We start from the raw sequence: 20,600 nt of genomic DNA on the forward strand, positions 1-20,600 counted from the left end.
GAACTTCAACCACGTCCCGAGGGAGGTGGGGACATTGAGTCCAATGGGCCATGTTCCGTGCCTCTATTGTTGAGGCGGCTGACCGGAGCTGTGGCCGCAAGGTGGTCGGTGCCTGTGGCGGCAATCCCCAACCCGTTGGTGGACACCGCGTGAGGGATGCCGTCAAGCTGAAGAAGGAGTCCTATAGGACTTTTTGTCCTGTGGGTCTCTGGAGGCAGCTGATAGGTACCGGCAGGCCAAGCGGAATGCGGCTTCGTTTGTTGCTGAGGCAAAAACTCGGGCATGGGAGGAGTTTGGAGAGGCCATGGAGAACGACTTTGGACGGCTTCAGGAGATTCTGGTCCACCGTCCGCGTCTCAGGAGGGAAGCAGTGCAGTGTCAACACCGTATATGGTGGGATGGTGCGCTGCTGACCTCACTTCGGGGTTGTGGGTCGGTGGGGGAGTACTTCAAGACCTCCTCAATCCCACTAACATGCCTTCCAATGAGGAAGCAGAGCCTGGGGACTCTGAGGTGGGCTCTCCCATCTCTGGGACTGAAGTCACCGAGGTGGTCAAAAAACTCCTTGGTGGCAGGGCCCCGGGGTGGATGAGATACCCGAGTTCCTTAAGGCTCTGGATGTTGTTGGACTGTCTTGGTTGACACGTCTCTGCAACATCGCATGGACATCGAGGACAGTGCCTCTGGATTGGCAGACCGGGGTGGTGGTCCCCCTCTTTAAAAAGGGGGACCGGAGGGTGTGTTCCAACTATAGAGGGATCACACTCCTCAGCCTCCCTGGAAAAGTCTATTCGGGGTTCTGGAGAGGAGGGTCCGTGGATAGTCGAACCTCGGATTCAGGAGGAACAGTGTGGTTTTCGTCCCTGGTCGCTGAACAGTGGACCAGCTCTTCACCCTTAGCAGAGTCCTGGAGGGTGCATGGGAGTTTGCCCAACCAGTCTACATGTGTTTTGTGGACTTGGAAAAGGCATTCGACCGTGTCCCTCGGGAATCCTGTGGGGGTGCTCGGGAGTATGGGGTACCGGACCCCTGATAAGAGCTGTTCGGTCCCTGTACAACCGTGTCAGAGCTTGGTCCGCATTGCCGGCAGTAAGTCGAGCCCGTTTCCAGTGAGAGTTGGACTCCGCCAGGGCTGCCCTTTGTCACCGATTCTGTTCATAACTTTTATGGACAGAATTTCTAGGCGCAGCCAGGGTGTTGAAGGGGTCCGTTTGGTGGACTCAGGATTGGGTCACTGCTTTTGCAGATGATGTTGTCCTGTTTGCTTCATCAGGCCGTGATCTTCAGCTCTCTCTGGATCGGTTCGCAGCTGAGTGTGAAGCGGCTGGGATGAGAATCAGCACCTCCAAATCCGAGACCATGGTCCTCAGCCGGAAAAGGGTGGAGTGCCCTCTCAGGGTTGGGGGAGAGATCCTGCCCCAAGTGGAGGAGTTCAAGTATCTCGGGGTCTTGTTCACGAGTGAGGGAAGAATGGAGCTTGAGATTGACAGGCGGATCGGTGCGGCATCTGCAGTGATGCGGGCTCTGCATCGGTCTGTCGTGGTGAAAAGGAGCTGAGCCATAAGGCAAAGCTCTCAATTTACCAGTTGATCTACATGCCTACCCTCACCTATGGTCATGAGCTATGGGTAGTGACCGAAAGAACGAGATCGCGAATACAAGCGGCTGAAATGAGTTTCCTCCGCAGGGTGTCTGGGCTTTCCCTTAAAGATAGGGTGAGGAGCTCAGTCATCCGGGAGGGGCTCAGAGTAGAGCCGCTGCTCCTCCGCATCGAGAGGAGTCAGATGAGGTGGCTCGGGCATCTGATCAGGATGCCTCCTGGACACCTCCTTGGTGAGGTGTTCCGGGAAGAGGCTCCGGGGAAGACCCAGGACAGCTGGAGGGACTATGTCTCCGGCTGGCCTGGGAACGCCTTTGGGATTCTCCCAGAAGAGCTGGAAGAAGTAGCCGGGAGAGGGAAGTCTGGGCTTCTCTGCTTAAGCTGCTACCCCTGCGACCCGACCTCGGATAAGCGGAAGAGGATGGATGTATGTTTCAACATGTGTGTGGGAAAGCTGTACAGACAAACCAGAAAAAGCATTACAAAAGGGTCGATAATTATTGACTTATTCTTGTACATATATTACATATTTTTTCTCTAACCTTTTATCATATAGTGACTTCATAAAAATGATAAGGCTAAATATTTGGACCATGGGTCTTTACAAAAAGGGTAAAAGCATTTTTTCAGTCCATAAAAAATTCTTTGAAGAGTTGTTTCGCTACGCATCACTACTAGAATTTTGTTTCATTTCTGGAAGAATATTACTCAATCTGAAATATTTCCTTACAGCTGCTTTTATCTTTTTGTTCCTCAAGCTGTAAATCATCGGGTTGGCCATGGGAGTAAAGAAATAATTCAGCCCACCAATGAAGATGCGTCCATCATAAGAGATACTGTCGATTCTCAGTCCAATGTAAACAATGGCAGAAGAAATATAGTACATTAACACAATAATTACATGAGATAAACACATTGAAAAGGCTTTCTTGTGGCTTTCCTGTGTTTTCAGTTTCAATACAGAAGTTATTATTTTAAAATATGTCCACAGCACAAAGAGAAAGGGCACATAAATAACCGTTAGTGCTAGGCACAACGAAGCAATTGCATGTTCCTCAATGTCAGCACAAGCCAAAGAAATCACTGCTGGATAGTCACAAAAGCAGTGCATAATTTTATTGGAGGCACAAAATGGCAAATAAGAAGCCAATGCAACTGGAATTAATGGAATTATAAACCCCAATATCCAAACTGTGGCTGCCATTGTTAGGCAAGTTTTTAAATTTATAATCACATTGTAATGGAGCGGCTTTACAACCGCAACGTAGCGATCGTACGCCATTGCTGCTACAAGAAAAATTTCTGTCAATCCTAAAGAGATGACAAAGTACATTTGTAAAAAACATTCGGCAAAGGACAATGTATTATGTGATAAAAACACAGCCAGCATTTTTGGTATGAGTGCTGTTGCTATTAACACATCTAAAAGAGCCAAGTTCCAAAGAAAAAAATACATTGGTGTATGAAGCCGCTGATCCAGTATTACCAGACAGAGAATGGAAAGGTTTCCAGTACAAGTTACCAGAAACAGAGTCAAAAATGCAGCAAAGAGAACGTTCTGATATTCTTGTAGACCAGGGAATCCAACGATGATGAAGTGAGTGATGCTGATCAAGGATTCATTCAGGTTATTCATTTCCTTAATCTGAAAGAATAAACACATGCATTACAAACCTGAACATACTTAAGTCTTTATTACATATTTTATATCTAAACTCAGTAAAGTACCCGGTGTTGTTCGAGTGTAAATAAACTGTCATTTGGAAATTCAACCTGAATTGAATGCATGAGCTGGCTATACACAACCCTAAATTTGACAAAAAGGCAGCAAAACTTGAAAAAGAAAATACCTGTGTCTTTTATGAAAACACACATTGGTCGCTCCAAAACTTTGTGTACTAAAAGCATCCTCCTATCAGCCCTAGTGTACTCCTGCTGCCTAATGGGAATTGCAGTCCCCACGTCAGAGCTGGTTTTCGGTTGCCTCTCTTCTATTATAACTGCTCTTCTGGTCCTGTAACTGAGCAGGAAGTCTTAACTTTAATTTCTAAAATGAAGCCCACTACTTGTTCCCTAGATCCAGTGCCAACAAAAGTAGTAAAAAGTGTAGTGGATGTTCTTGCAGCGCCTATTCTAAACATTGTCAATAGTTCATTATTGCATGGCACAGTGCCTGAAGCATTAAAAGTGTCAGTCATTAAACCATTATTTAAAAAGTCAGACCTAGACCCACACATACTAAATAATTATAGGCCTATTTTAAATTTACCGTTTCTCTCTAAAATACTAGAAAAAGTAGTCGCCAGTCAGCTTCAGTCACACCTTACGCATTACAATTTATTTGATGAAATTCCAGTCTGGTTTTCGCACTGGTCATAGTACAGAAACAGCACTAACACGGGTGGTAAATGACATTCTGATATCCTCTGATGAAGGAAACTCCACTGTAATTATGTTGTTAGACTTAAGTGCAGCATTTGATACCATTGACCATTCTATCTTACTGCACAAGCTAGAAAATGATGATGGGTTCACAGGCACCATGCTCGTTTGGTTTAGTTCTTATTTATCAAATCGATTCCAATATGTATAGAAATATGATGACAGTACTCCATCATTATACACAGAAGTTCAATATGGTGTCCCACAGGGCTCAGTGCTCGGACCTTTACTGTTTTCACTTTACATGCTTCCACTGGGATCTCTCATTAGGAAACATAATGTTAATTTTCACTCGTATGCAGATGACACCCAGTTATACCTTTCATTTTAAATCAAATTGTTGTCTTTAATTAGTTGTGTTAGTGAATTAAAGGACTGGATGGATGAAAACTACTTGTCTTTAAACACAGATAAAACAGAGATGTTAATTGTTGGAGGGAATGACGCTGATCACAACAATATTTTGTCATCGTTTAACTCAGTTGGAATCTCCATTAATTTTACTGAATCAGCCCGAAATCTCAGAATTCTCTTTGACTCTAGCATGTCATTTAAAGCAGATATTACAAAGTTGTCCAAAACATGTTTCTTCCATCTTAAAAATGTTAGGAAATGATGGCGCTTTCCAAATAAACAGGATTCCGAGAAATTAATTCATGCATTTATTTCTAGTAGGATTGACTATGGCAATGATGTGTTTACTGGATGTTCAAACTGTTCTTTATACAGCCTCTAGTTAATCCAAAATGCTGCTGCAAGAATTATCACAAGAACAAGAAAATATGAACACATAACTCCAGTTCTTAAATCCTTACACTGGCTCCCGGTTAAGTTTAGGGCAGATTTCAAAATCCTCCTTTTAACATATAAAGCATTAAATGGCCAAGGTCGCACATTAAGATCTCAAGATGCCGGTCTGCTTATGATTCCAAGGATTAATAAAATAACAGTGGGAGGTCGAGCTTTTAGTTACAGGGCCCCTCAACTGTGGAATGGTCTGCTTGCTACTATAAGAGATGCCCCTTCGGTCTCAGCTTTTAAGTGAAGTTTTTTGGGAGTTTTTCCTTGTCTTCTTAGAGAGTCAAGGCTCGGGGGCTGTCAAGAGGCAGGGCCTGTTAAAGTACATTGCGACACTTCCTGTGTGATTTTGGGCTATAAAATAATAAACTGTATTGTATTGTATTAAGCCAGTAGATTCTGAGACGATTTCTGTCCTAAATGCATTTGTAAATACAAGAAAAAAAACTTGAAACCTTTTGAAATCTGCCAATGGAGTAAGAACAATCTGAAAACACCTTAGTTTAGGTACTGCAGAAATGAATATATTACTCATTTACTCTTATGTAACAAAGCCTTAACAAAGACTTCTTTTGGTCTTCATAACACTTATAACACAATAGATGGATCATTCATCTTTGTGTTGTATGTTGTATTGATATGATTTGTAAAATGACTTGTTAATATGAAGGTCTTATACTAAATATGAAATATCAAGAGAACTGTGTCTCAGTTAAGTCACCTCAGAGCACTACAAAATGATGTTTTGTTAATCACATTACAAAGATGAATAAACTCTTTTCTTATGCATCGTGTTATGAGACCCAAATACGTGTTTGTTAAGGTCTTGTTACATAAGAGTAAATGAGCAATAAAGTGTTACCCAAAATTTAATTGACAAGATTTCTTAAAATTAGCTAAATAACCTTAAATACACATTTCTTCATAAGTCCACAAATCTTACAATAAGGAAAACAACATTTAATGGCTTGATATATAAGCTTGTCACTTGCACACTGCAACAGAAAAGCAAAGCATTTTTTGTAATTTGCTCACAATACTCACCTGAAATCTCATTTAGTCTTTGTGTTTTCTTTAATATGTAAGTTCATATATGAAGCTGCACACAAATACATCATTGTCTGTGCACTTTATTTTATAGGTTTCCCAAATATTCCCAAAAGAATGGTTAAAAAAAAAAAAAGTGTTTAGTAATGAGTTGAATTCTCAGCAGCTTTTGTCATGAGAACAGGTTTAATAATAGCATGTTAGAGAAGTGTGTCCATAAGCTATTAGTGTTCACATGGCGCCAGCCCATAAGCTATTAGTGTTCACATGGCGCCAGGTTCATAAGGACATGGAGGAACTCGAGTGGTCTGCACAGAGCCCTTATGAACACCCTTTGGGATAAATTAGAATGCTGATTGTGAGACAGGTCTTCTTGTCCGACATCAGTACCTGACTTCACAAATTCTCTTTTGACTAAATGGACAAACATTCTCACAGACACCCTCCAAAATCTTGTGGAAAGTCAGAAAAGTGGAGGCTGTCAAAACTGCAAAGTGGCAGGTAAACTCCATATTAATGCCCATGGTTTTGGAATGAGATGTCCATCAAGCTCCACAAACTGTTGGCCATGTAGTGTATATCCTTCTAGACATGAGTCAGTGCACTTTCTGAAAGAAAACTAAGCCACAATATAATAATGTTACAAAAGGAGGCCCTGTTCCTTAGTTTGTGTTAAACAACAAAATATATTTTGCTAATGATAGGATTTAAAGATAACAGAATAGCAGAATTTGGACATATATCCAAATAAATACAATACAAATTGAGCATACCATATATTTTCTAATCTAATCTACACCCGAATCTAATCCGCATTCATTTTTTGTCAATTTCTTAAATAAAAAAAAAGTTAGTTTATGGTTCTAATCCGCACCTTTCCTTCAACTGGTCTTTGCTAGCTCTCGGCACAAGTGGTCTTCTGTTGCGTACTTGTTCATGTACTTGACTCTGCCGATCTCTCATCTCCTTTCCTCTCCATCACGTGGTTTCTGACTCTACCCCAAGAGGTGTAAAGCTAATAGTGCAAATACAGGGTGAGTCAAAATTACGTTAACACTAATGGATTATTTTTATCTCAACCACATCTTTCCAGATTGATGGATAGGTCATGGCGGACCATTGCCATGGCCTCCACACTCTCCTGACTTGACACCCTGTCATTTCTGATTATGGGGTATGGTGAAGGAGCATGTGTATAGCAGGAAAGTTCATGATATCAATGACCTTAAGGACAGAATACGGACTGTACCTATTCCCCACGAAATGTGTGTCCGGGCTTTAACTGGTTCTGTTGCTCGTTAGTTTTTTGTGTGTTAAACATGATGGCGAACAGGTTGAAACATTCCTTTAAATCATTTTGCACATATGAAGTATTTTTGTGAATAAATTGTTTCCGCCATTCAAATGTTAACATAATTTTGACTCACCCTGTATATTGTTCTTACAGCATGAGCAGCTCTCGAATGAGAATCTAATCCACATGCGAATCTAATCCACATCTGATTTTTTAGCCCTCTGAATGGTAAGAACGGTGCAGATTAGATTAGAAAATATACGGTAGATTGTTCCATAACTTAATTGACATCCATAAATGTATTGCAACAAATGCTTTAAAATTAAATACTTCCATGATGCAGTGCATCAGAACAACAAGCAAAGTAACAAATCTACCTACTATATAATAAAATGTTAATTTTGGGGTGTGTTTCTGATCCTTCCAATCAATGTAATTGGTTGCCCAGTCAAAAACAATCAAGACAGATGAACATATGCCATGGTGGCTTAGGAAAAAAAAAAAAATACCCAAGTCACTTGCATGTTTGAAGAATAAATGCCAGAAGTACGCACTCCACCGAACTGAACATGATGCCACTCAGGGACTGACTAGCCAGACTGTAGGTATAAGATACTGGTATATGTAAGAACTACAATCGACTCCTGTGCTATTGACCAATTCTGGATGATTTTTCGGTCTACCCTCATAGATGTATGCAGGGGGGCATTCTTAGTCCTCTCGAACAAGCAAGCATTTCTGTCTGACTGTATCTTTGCATGACTGTCTGTGTCTGTGCATGTTTGGTTAAAACGTGCTTGTTCTTCACTCAGTGAAGAGATGGTTAAGCTTCAGCAGGAGTTGGCTGTCATTTTTTATGTATTCTTTCTTTCCCTGTCCACTCTCTGTGAGGAGTTTATGCTGCTATGCCGCCACAGTATGTGTGGTCATGTGACTGCATGGCTACGTCTGATTTGTGAAACGGAGCTGTGTGGATATTGTTCCTACACCTGATTGGTGAAACGGAGTCTTGTGATAATTGTTGCTACGTTTGATTGGTGAAACAGTCACGCAGTAGATCCACTGGCAGCTTCTCTCTGGCAAAAATATAGCGTGTCTAATGGAAAAAAGTAACGATTCGAGTGTTGCCCAATGTAGCAGAGTAAGAGTAGTGTTTCTTCTTCACAAATGTACTCAAGTAAAAGTAAAAAGTATGGAGCAGTAAAACTAGTCTTAGAAGTACAATTTTTTTAAAAAGTTACTCAAGTAAATATAACGGAGTGAATGTAACTCGTTACTACCCACCTCCATAAGAGCCCTTTGTTAGCTAGTTAGGTTATGATAAATTGATGTATATATGTTTGCCAGTATATTATTGCATAGCTAATTGAAGGTTCTATTATAATCCCTTTATGCTGACTCGTAAATTAAATATTCTAATTATTTTTTGCCATTCTGACTAGAGATAAGTTCAATCTATGATCTGCCTTGGTAAGGCATGGAAGACAAACTGTTAAAAAAAACTGAATATACTGACTGTAATGAACATACTGAACATATTGAACGTACTGAAGTGAGCCTTTGTAAGTTTGCCATTGAAAAGTTATACAGATTTTAAACAGAAGGTAACTGAAGTTTGAAGTTTGATTTTAGTAACTTGGAAAAGACGCAACTACAAAAATAAGAATATATCATTCTGTTTAAATCTTGTCACTATATTGTCTTAAAAATTACAGAGTGGAACATTCATGGTTATTCCTAGAAACCAACAAGAGAAACTGACTGATCAAGGTTGAAACTTTATCCCTTTGCAAACAGACACACCATTTTGTGTGTCCTTTAACGTAGGGAATGAGAAGAAATTAATTACTGGAATGTTGCAAGTATGACTCCAATCTGGATAAAGGACTTTCTGACAAACTGCCCACAAAGGGTTAAACTCGACCCTCATTTCTCTTCTTCCTTTTTGCTCATTACAGGATCTCCACAAGGCTATGTGTTGAGCCCACTACTTTATTCTTTGTACACATATGATTGGACCCCAATCTATCCCACAAATACAGTACTATCTTTAAATTTGCAGATTACATCACTATAATACCACATGGTGGTGCAGTGGTAGCGCTGCTGCCTCGCAATTAGGACACCCAGGTTCGCTTCCCGGGTCCTCTCTGTGGGGAGTTTGCATGTTCTCCCCGTGTCTGCGTGGGTTTTCTCCGGTTTCCTCCCTCAGTCCAAAGACATGCAGGTTAGGTGAATTAGCGATCCTAAATTCTCCCTACTGTGTGCTTGCTGTGTGGGTGTGTGTGTCCTGTGGTGGGCTGGTGCCCTGCCCGGGATTTGTTCCTGCCTTGTGCGCTGTGTTGGCTCCATCAGACCCCCATGACTGTAACGGGGGTTCAGAGACTGACAAAATGGTGTTCATTGAAAAACCTAACACTGAAGACCACAAAACAAAGGAACTCATTCTGGACTTCAGAAAGTATAGCACAGTTTACATTAACAGAGACCATGTGGAAAGGGTGCAGACCTTCAAATTCTTGGGAATCCACATTTCAGAGAATCTTTCCTGGTCTGAGAACACCACAGCAATGGTCAAAAAAAGCATAACAGAGACAACAATTTCTGAGAGTGCTCTAGAAAAACAATAACTATTGGTTGTTTTTTATTGTTCAACCATCGAGAACATCCTGGCATACTGTATCAAAGTGTGGTATACTGGATGCATGGCACCAGACAAGAAGGCTCTCCAGACAGTCATTAACACAGCACCAAAAATCACAGGTTGTTGTCTGCCCTGAAAGATATTGCCCGCTCCCAATATCTCACCAGAACCTGCTCACCACCTATTTGAACTGTTGCCCTCTGGTCAACATTATAGATTTTTGAAAGAACAAACTGATAGATTCAGAAGCAGTTTCTTTACTATGGTCATCACTACATTGAATAAAAATACGCAAATTAAGGCGATTTAAATAATTTTTGGTCAGTGCTGGGAAATAGACTCATATATACTGCTGCTGCTCTTGTGCAGCTACACCCAGTGAAATGGTATTATTTTTATCTCATTTCTTTATAACTGTATTTTTACATATACTATTGCTTATTTTTCCTTGCTTGTATTATGTGCTGTAGCATTGGTTTTGTTTCATGAAAGTAGTGTTTTTGCATTTTGTACCCATTGTAGAGGCCCTCATAATTTTGTTGTAATTATTTTACAATGACAATAAAGGCTTTCAATTCAATTCAATTCAATCTTCAGGAAACAAAATGGATACTAGTCATTACAGATCAATAAGTCTTATGTCTGTGCCATGCATAATTACTAATATGATAACTGTAATATGAAATAAATAAAAGTACCTAAACAAAAGTTATACACTAAATAACAGCTAGCTTGGGTTTATGAGAGGATGGTCCTGCAAAACAATCTTTTAGACCAGAACATTTGACAAAAACAAAGCAGGTGACATAATTTACTTAAATTTTCAAAAAGCTTTTGATACAGTCGTTTCACATGAAAGAGGATTTTTGGGACTTAATTCTGTAGGCATCAAAGGTAACCTACAAAACTGTATGTCAAGTTGGTTAACCGGCAGGAGACAAAGAGTACAGATAAGAGGAGAATGCTCCATGTGGAGAGAGGTCATCAGTGGAGTACTTCGGGGGTCTACCCTTGGACTGTTACTTTTTTTGATCTATATTAATAACATTGATTGTGGTAAACCTGTGAAATTTGCAGATGACACAAAAATTGGTGGGATGGCAGATATGGAAGAGCCAACCAAAACAATTCAGAAAGACGTGGATAAGCTTCAGAAGTGGGAGAACACCTGGAAAATTAAGTTTAATATAGAAAAGTACAACGTGCTACACGTGGACCAAAGGAACATCAGTTATTAAAAGAAGATGGGAGACACTGACCTACGGGAGGCAACCTCTGAAAAGGATTTAGGGGTTTATGATGACACAACATTTTTATTGACTAAGCAATGTACAGAACCAATTCAAAAGACAAACAAAATGTTAAGTTAAATCATAAAAACTGTTGGAATTTAAGTCAAGGGATGTTATTCTCAAACTATATAATGCATTAGTAAGACCACATCCGAAGTATTGTGTGCAGTTCTGGTCACCAAAAAAGAAGCAGCAGAACTTGAAGGTGTGCATAGGAGAGCATCTGGGTGCATCCTGGGAGTTAAGGACATGTCCTACTCTGAAAGACACAGAGAATTAAACCTGTGTTGAGGGACCTAATCCAACAATTTAAAATCTGCACAGGCTTTGATAAAGTAGATCCAGGAACATCCTTTCAGCTTAACGGTGCATCACATACTTGAGGACATCAGTGGAAATTTAAGACTGAAACCAGGAAGCTCTTCTTGTGGGACTCTGGAACAAACTACACAGACATGGAGTTGAAGCAGAATCCTTGAAAACCTAAAAGAAGAATTTTGATAAGGTATAGGGCTATTAACAGCCAGGATTAATGGGCTGTATGATCTCCTTTCATTTGTCAAATTTCTTGTATTCTTATATTCCATGTTTCAATATGTGTGTGGGAAAGCTGTACAGACAAACCAGAAAAAGCATTACTTATTGACTTATTCTTGTACATATATTACATATTTTTTCTCTAACCTTTTATCATATAGTGACTTCATAAAAATGATAAGGCTAAATATTTGGACCATGGGTCTTTACAAAAAGAGTACAAGCATTTTTTCAGTCCATAAAAAAATCTTTGAAGAGTTGTTTCGTTATGCATCACTACTAGAATTTTGTTTTATTTTTGGAAGAATATTACTCAATCTGAAATATTTCTTTACAGCTGCTTTTATCTTTTTGTTCCTCAAGCTGTAAATCATCGGGTTGGCCATGGGAGTAAAGAAATAATTCAGCCCACCAATGAAGATGCGTCCATCATAAGAGATACTGTCTATTCTCAGTCCAATATAAACAATGGCAGTAGAAATATAGTACATTAACACAATAATTACATGAGATAAACACATTGAAAAGGCTTTCTTGTGGCTTTCCTGTGTTTTCAGTTTCAATACAAAAGTTATTATTTTAAAATATGTCCACAACACAAAGAGAAAGGGCACATAAATAACCGTTAGTGCTAGGCACAACGAAGCAATTGCATGTTCCTCAACGTCAGCACAAGCCAAAGAAATCACCGCTGGATAGTCACAAAAGCAGTGCATAATTTTATTGGAGCCACAAAATGGCAAATAAGAAGCCAATGCAACTGGAATTAATGGAATTATAAACCCCAAAATCCAAACTGTGGCTGCCATTGTTAGGCAAGTTTTTAAATTTATAATCACATTGTAATGGAGCGGCTTTACAACCGCAATGTAACGATCATACGCCATCGCTGCTACAAGAAAAATTTCTGTCAATCCTAAAGAGATGACAAAGTACATTTGTAAAAAACATTCGGCAAAGGACAATGTATTATGTGATAAAAACACAGCCAGCATTTTTGGTGTGAGTGCTGTTGCTATTAACACATCTAAAAGAGCCAAGTTCCAAAGAAAAAAATACATTGGTGTATGAAGCCGCTGATCCAGTATTACCAAACAGAGAATAGAAAGGTTTCCAGTACAAGTTACCAGAAACAGAGTCAAAAATGCAGCAAAGAGAACATTGTGATAGTCTTGTAGACCAGGGAACCCAACGATGATGAAGTCTGTGATGCTGACGAAGGATTCATTCAGGTTACTCACTTCCTTAATCTGAAAGAATAAAAACATGCATTACAAGCCTGAACATACTTAAGTCTTTATTACATATTTTATATCTAAACTCAGTAAAGTACCCGGTGTTGTTCGAGTGTAAATAAACTGTCATTTGGAAATTCAACCTGAATTGAATGTATGAGTTGGTTATACACAACCCTAAATTTGACAAAAAGGCATCAAAACTTGAAAAAGAAAATACATACAGACATTGGCCGCTTCAAAACTTTGTGTATTAAAATCATCCTCCTATCAGCCCTAGTGTACTCCTGCTGCCTAATGGGAATCCCCACATCAGAGCTGGTTTTCAGGTTTCTTCTCTTCCATTATAACTGCTCTTCTCAATGTGACATCCAGTTGATTCAAAAAGTATTCAGTTCCCTTCACTTTCTGCAAACTTTATTACATTGTAGATTTAATTGTAAATGGATAAAGTTGCTATTTTTGCCCATTAATTGCATTCAATAAGTCATAATAACAAAATGAAGATATGCTCTCAGAAAAATTGGGAAAAGTGTTAAAAATCAGACACTGAAATCTCTCATAGATGTATTCAAACCCTTAATTCGATATTTCGTAGAAACAAATGGCAGCAATTACAGCTGTGAGTTTTCCTAAGTAAGTCCCTGTAAGATCTTCTTAAGCTCTGTTAGATTGGACGTTCTATGGGGTTTAAGCCTTGGCTTTGGCTTTGCTTGGGGTGGAGTGGTGGCTCTGAGGCTAGGGATCTCTGGAATCCCGGAAATGCCAGAAGTGATTCTGCTCCGTTGGGCTCTTCAGCAAGGACCTTAACCTTCAATTGCTTCATCCTGGGTATGATGTAAATCTGCATCCAGCCCTACAGGCAGGTCCTCCAACTTCTAGGGAAAACCTGGGGGTTGGTGGCAGGATTGTCACTCCAGCCACTGTAAAAAACAGTGTTGTGCTGAGGTGTCACCTGTTGCACAGCTGCACCTGGATCTCAATCTCGGTGGTTCACCATGTCGTGGGTGCAGCAATACACTTTAATCAGCGTGTGTTCCCAACCTGTTTAGCTTATCCACTCAAGAACAGTCATAGACTTGTCCTGATTCCACTCCAGCATAGTATACATTGGTTGGCTGCATAAATTGGTTCATTGCAAGTTGAAAGGTGAACCATTGCCCTATTGTGAGATTGTGTGCACCCTGGAACAGATTTTCTTCAAACGCCTCATTGTATTTGGCTGCATTCATCCTCTCCTCAATTCTTACCAGTCTCCCTGCCTCTGATGCCAAAAAGCATAATGCTGCCACTACCAAGGTTCAACCTAGGGATGGCATTGGGTAAGTGAAGAGCAGTGCCTGGTCTACGACAGACATAGTGCTCAGAGTGAAATGCTCACATAATCTTTTAAACTGTCACATGCCTTTTACTCAAGGCTGAATTCTGTCTAGCCAATCTACCACAAACACCTGATTGATGAAGTGCTGCTAAAATGGTTAGACTTCTGACAGGTTTCTCCATCTCAGAAGAGGACTTCTGATGTTCTGGTCACCATTGGTTTCTTGGTCACTTCACTGACCAAGACCCTTTGTGCCTGCTTAGTCATTTTGGCCAGATAGCCAACTCTAGGAAGACTCTTGATGGTTCCAAATTTCTTCCATCTTGCATGTATTGAGGCCACTGTGTACCTAGGAATACTCAAAGCTTTAGAAATGGTTTTATATCCTTGACCTGATCCACGCCTCACCAGAATTTGATTGTGGAAGTCTATAGAGGTCTCCTTGGACTATCATGATTTGGTTTTTGTCCTGACACCCAACATGGGACCTCATATGCACAAGTGTGTGCCTTTCTAAATGATGTCCAATCAATTCGCTCTGTCACAGGTGGACTGCTATCAAGTTTCAGACACATCTCAAGAGGAATTAAAGCAAACCTGGATGAAGGACCACCATCTACAGCTCAATCTGTGAAAAAATGATCTTTTTATGATACCATCCAGCCAGCCAGTCTGTTCAACTCCCCTTCTCTGTACATCTTGGCTCACTGTCTCTAACACTTGCCAAGTCAGTACACAAACTTGGGGTGGTGATTCATAAGCAGCTATCTTTCTCTGACCACATTTCTACTGTTTCTCATTCATTCAGGATCACGCTGTATAACATTCACAAGATGAGACCTTATCTGACAGAGTATGCCACAAAACTTCTGGTCCAGGATTTGGTCTTGTCCCATCTGGACTACCACAACTCGCTTCTGGCAGGAGTGCCCGCGTGTGCTATCAAGTCACAAAGCCAGGCCTAGTAAATAATTACACTGGGTATTTAATTATACGGCTTGTTTGTGCAAATCTTTGTCACATTGTAGATTTTTAATTTTCTAAGAACATTATTCATATGTTTTGTGGTCTGGAGCTGATTTGTACCTCTTGGTCATTCCCTTTCTCTCTCATTTATTTCTACACATCGTATTAACACAGACACTTCATGGTATATGCACACAGGCATAAATTGGAGCACACTAGTTGGACAGCTGCTGGTTTCTTGGTCAGTTGCACCTCATTATTAACAGGTTAAACAACAATTAAAACCTAATTTAATCAGTTTAAAACTAAAATAGGGAATTAAGAGCTCTGAATCATAAAAAAATACATTAACTAAAACTAAGGCCAAAAAAATATTGCTTTAGTAGTAAATAAGCAAGAAGTGGTGGCTCTGTGGCTAAGAATCTGCGTTGCTATCTGGAAAGTTTCCATTTCAAATCCCATTACTGTCAGAAGGGATCTTAATTTGCTGAGCTCTTGAGCAAAGCCCTTAACCTGAAAATTGCTAAAGGGGTGATTTACAATGGATGGCTCTGTGCTCTGACCCCCAAAGGTCATGCAAAAAGACACTTTTCCCTCGATGATTAACAAAGTACATTAAAAATGAAACAGGTTCTAGTTATAAAATTTGGTTAAAGCAAAAATCTACAGCCACTGCAGAACGCCAAGCCCAGAATTGACTACCCTGATATGTATTATACAGTATATTAAAATTATAATACTTTAATTTTAAATATCAAAAAGAAAAGCCGCAGCAACGTCTGCTAATGCCATATGGTTGAATTGTGCCCATCAATTGGAATCAGTGGGTTTGAGAATTTTATTTTATGTGAAAGTAAATCTGTACACTTAAGTGAAGGTAAAGAGAAATTAGTTGTATCAGTGTGAGTTACAAATATCACACATTGACTACAGTAATTAGTATTTAAATTGTACTTATTACAGTTTTGATTTATAAAAAATCTGAATATACCGTATAACGCTGCCTGGTCTCCAATGACTGTTCATCATAGAAAATATTAACATGAAAGTGTAACATATTAGCTTATATGATCAAAGAATATATACTGACATGTAAAGGTAGCACATCCAAAATGAAAACAAGCTGATGCAAAACAAAATAGGGATCACTCATTTCCTCCAGATTTTTGAAGGGCATTCCTAAGCGTTTTTAAATTATTCATGTTTAAAACTTCATCACGCAGCAAAATAAAAAATATGGCCTTTGCATTTTTGCAAATCCAGTAGTGGTGGTAGTAGTAGTGGTAGCATTGCCACTTGTACGGAGTCCAGTAAAATTTCTACTTGCATGTCCAGAAGCATCTCGAAAATTCTAGCATCATGGTATTAACTTAATAACAAATAATTACTATGCTGGAAGCCATTGATCACTGTTAAGAACTCTCAACAATAGTAAATGTGTATATTTTCAGAATATGCACTACCAAAAGTATATATGTTTTTGATTTACTGCTATGTAAAAGATGAGAACAAAATTCTGTATTTGGTATTCATGGAAATTACAAACAACAAATACGTGATTATTGTCTTCTGTAGGCAGTCTCTATTCTAAAGTGTTATCTGGTGACTAAATAGCACCAGTTAAACTTGTAATAGATATGTAGATCTATAAATCAGTATACTGTATAGCAGACAGATCAGAATGACTCTTGTCTCAGGCATTCTTAGTAAAATAAAGTTCAATGTATATAAACTTTAGCATTTCACTAGTTTTGATTGGAATGTTTGATCTTGTGATTGATATCTAAGCATAGATCAGCTTCAAGCAAGCATGTAATCGAACATTCTAGCAGTATTAAGCAGTAAACAGCGATGTAAACTCATATTGTCTTTGCAGATGGCAGGCTACAAGTGCATGTAGTTTTCTGACCAGTGAAAAATAGCGAAAAATACCCAAACAAAAAAATAATCAGAAATGTATACACAGTAAAATAATAATGTAATATCTCTCTATTATAAAAATAAATCTTGGAAGAAGACAAGACGTGACTGTCTCAGAGACACGTTCACGTTCTGCGAGATGACAAGAGCTTATTCAAAGAGAATGTTATTTAGTCATGGGCAGTTATATGCTGCATTTTCAAGATGTAATTCCAAACACGGAATCAAAATTCAATGCGATATTGATATAAAGGTAAAAGCGAAAAAAGATCGACTACGTGGACATAGGTGATATGACAGAAGTGTGCCGCATGAAATTCAGCAAGCCAGCAGCTGATCGAGCAAAAAAGAGGTAAAAAAAAACTGTATTTCCCATTGAATCACCATTTAAGAGAGGGTGTCAGAGAAGCAATTGTATCTCCTTGGGGTGCGTTCAGCCCCCCTCTTTACAATGCGAGTGGCAGGCACTCGAAGTGGTTGGCGCGTAGCTTGGGTTTGGGCGAGCGAAGCAAGCCAATGTGTCAAATATAAATAGATAAGGAGAAGGCTGGCAAGGTACAAAAAAGGAGTCTGATGACCGAGAGCATTAAAATAAAGGCACTAGTGTTAGCACAGCAACTTTATAGATAAACCAAAAATACTTGACATTTGAAAAAAGCATGATCCTTGGACAAAGCAAAAACTTTTGATTAGCTTTCACCTTTGTAAAAAATTCTCAATTTACGCATACACCACAGTGTATTAGTGTGTACATGTCACTGGAGTTTCTAATATTAATATGGCCATTTAATCTATTTTTCTTAAATTTTCAAAGCCTAGATAGGTAGATGCCATACTAGTCATTTCCTGTTTGTCTGATGAACGCAGCCTTTTGATCAGCACATACAGTATATCACACAATTTGCTTTAGTGGTATTAATGTTGTCATGCTATAGCATTACTGTATATCATGAATCTAAATGTAACGACAGACCTGCAGTTTAAATACTCTTTCACGTCTGACAGCATTCCATTATACTTCACGACAGCGTTTTCAGGAAGTGGTTGATTTCATAATGCGTTAGTAAACTAGATGTGTTTGGGACATTGCGAACATACAACTTGTTGATTTCACTTGGAATATGTGACACGAGTAATGTGAGATTATTTTTTCATAGACATTTTGGTATTGTTTGCTGTTGTCCAGTATTGGTCACCATAGACTTATTCTTTATCAGAAAATTCTGTTTTGCATGAAAAAATTACATTTAAATTTTTTCTTGGCCATCACTACAAACTACTCAACAAATTTACATAGTATCATTTCCACTTTTCCTTTCCGGGAAACAGCATAGGACTATTTCCACACAAGCTAGTAGATTCTGAGACAATTTCTGTCCTAAATGCATTTGTAAATACTAGAAAAAGATTGAAACCTTTTGAAATCTGCCAATGGAGTAAGAATAATCTGATAACACCTAATTTTAGGTACTGCAGAAATGAATATATTACTCATTTACTCTTATGTAAAGCCTCAACAAAGATTACTTTTGGATTTCATAACACATATAACACAGTAGATGTATCATTCATCTTTATATGTTGTATTGATATGATTTGTAAAATGACTTGTTAATATGAAGGTCTTATACTAAATATGAAATATCAAGAGAAATGTGTCTCAGTTAAGTCACCTCAGGGCACTACAAAACGACATTTTGTTAGTCACATTACAGTGTTGAATAAACTCTGTTCTTATGCTTCGTGTTATGGTACCCAAATAAGTGTTTGTTAAGGTCTTGTTACATAAGAGTAAATGAGCAATAACGTGTTACCCAAAATTTAATTGACAAGATTTCTTAAAATTAGCTAAATAACCTTTAATACACATTTCTTCATAAGTCCACAAATCTTACAATAAGGAAAACAACATTCAAAGGCTTGATATATAAGCTTGTCACTCGCACACTGCAACAGAAAAGCAAAGCCTTTTTGTAATTCGCTCATAATACTTACCTGAAATCCCATTTAGTCTTTGTGTTTTCTTTAATATGTAAGTTCATATATGAAGCTGCACACAAATACATCTTTGTCTTTGCACTTTATTTTATAGGTTTCCCAAATACTCCCAAAAGAACTGTTAAAAAAAAAAGTGTCTAGTAATGAGTTGAATTCTCAGCAGCTTTTGTCATGAAAACAAGTTTAATAATAGCATGTTAGAGAAGTGTGCCCATAAGCTATTAGTGGCCACATGGCGCCAGGTTCATAAGGACATGGAGGAACTCGAGTGGTCTGCACAGAGCCCTTCTGAACACCCTTTGGGATAAATTAGAATGCTGATTGTGAGACAGGTCTTCTTGTCCGACATCAGTACCTGACTTCACAAATTCTCTTTTGACTAAATGGATAAACATTCTCACAGACACCATCCAAAATCTTGTGGAAAGTCAGAAACGTGGAGGCTGTTAAAACTGCAAAGTGGCAGGTAAACTCCATATTAATGCCCATGGTTTTGGAATGAGATGTCCATCAAGCTCACCAGTGTCCACAAACTGTTGGCCATGTAGTGTATATCCTTACTAGACATGAGTCAGTGCACTTTGTGGAAGAAAAATAAGCCACAATATAATAATGTAATAAAAGGAGGTCTTTATTAGTGTTAATGCTGATCCAGAACTTTAACACTAAAGTCCTGAATAACCAACCAAGTGCACTGTCCATATAATATGAAAATCCCACTTTAGCTACTTCATAAATCAATCTCCAGCTGCTTAGTTACGTCACCTCTATAGAACACTAATGACCGCCTGTGGAAATATTTTACTGGTATGATATCCTTACTAAGAACCTATAAAGACACATATTTGGTTAAAACTTAAAACAATTAGTATGAAACTATTTAACATACTGTACATGAAACCCTGTTCCTTAGTTTGTGTTAAACAACAAAATATATTTTGCTAATGATAGGATTTAAAGATAACAGAATAGCAGAATATGAACCCCAAATATGGACATATATCCAAATAAATACAATACATATTGAGCATACCATATATTTTCTAATCCAATCCACACCCGAATCTAATCCGCATTCAGTTTTTGGCAATTTCTTAAATCAAAAAAAAGTTAGTTTATGGTTCTAATCCGCACCTTTCTTTCAACTGCCCCTTGCTATCTCTCGGCACAAGTGGTCTTCTGTTGCGTACTTGTTCATGTGCTTGACTCTGCCGATCTCCATCTCCTTTCCTCTCCATCACGTGGTTTCTGACTCTACCCCAAGAGGTGTAAAGCTAATAGTGCAAATACATTGTGAGTCAAAATTATGTTAACACTAATGGATTATTTTTATCTCAACCACATCTTTCCAGATTGATGGATAGGTCATGGTGGACCATTGCCATGGCCTCCACACTCTCCTGACTTGACACCCTGTCATTTCTGATTATGGGGTATGGTAAAGGAGCATGTGTATAGCAGGAAAGTTCATGATATCAATGACCTTAAGGACAGAATACGGACTGT

At 38.9% G+C, this 20,600-nt stretch overlaps 2 protein-coding genes across 2 annotated transcripts; both read right to left on the reverse strand.

Moving 5' to 3' along the window:
- Window positions 1–2,261: 2,261 nt before the first annotated feature.
- LOC120524277 (olfactory receptor 6N1-like) lies at window positions 2,262–3,236 on the reverse strand. The gene has a single exon (XM_039746135.1). The coding sequence runs from the start codon at window positions 3,234–3,236 to the stop codon at window positions 2,262–2,264; it is 975 nt and encodes a 324-aa protein (XP_039602069.1).
- An 8,684-nt stretch (window positions 3,237–11,920) lies between these two features.
- On the reverse strand, window positions 11,921–19,103 carry LOC120524278 (olfactory receptor 6N1-like). Its single transcript, XM_039746136.1, has 2 exons — window positions 19,092–19,103; window positions 11,921–12,904 (listed from the first exon to the last, which is right to left on the reverse strand). The coding sequence occupies exons 1-2, from the start codon at window positions 19,101–19,103 to the stop codon at window positions 11,921–11,923; spliced, it is 996 nt and encodes a 331-aa protein (XP_039602070.1).
- Between the last annotated feature and the right edge of the window lie 1,497 nt (window positions 19,104–20,600).

This window comes from Polypterus senegalus, chromosome 2 (assembly GCF_016835505.1).
Source record: "Polypterus senegalus isolate Bchr_013 chromosome 2, ASM1683550v1, whole genome shotgun sequence".
NCBI classification, from domain to species: domain Eukaryota; kingdom Metazoa; phylum Chordata; class Cladistia; order Polypteriformes; family Polypteridae; genus Polypterus; species Polypterus senegalus.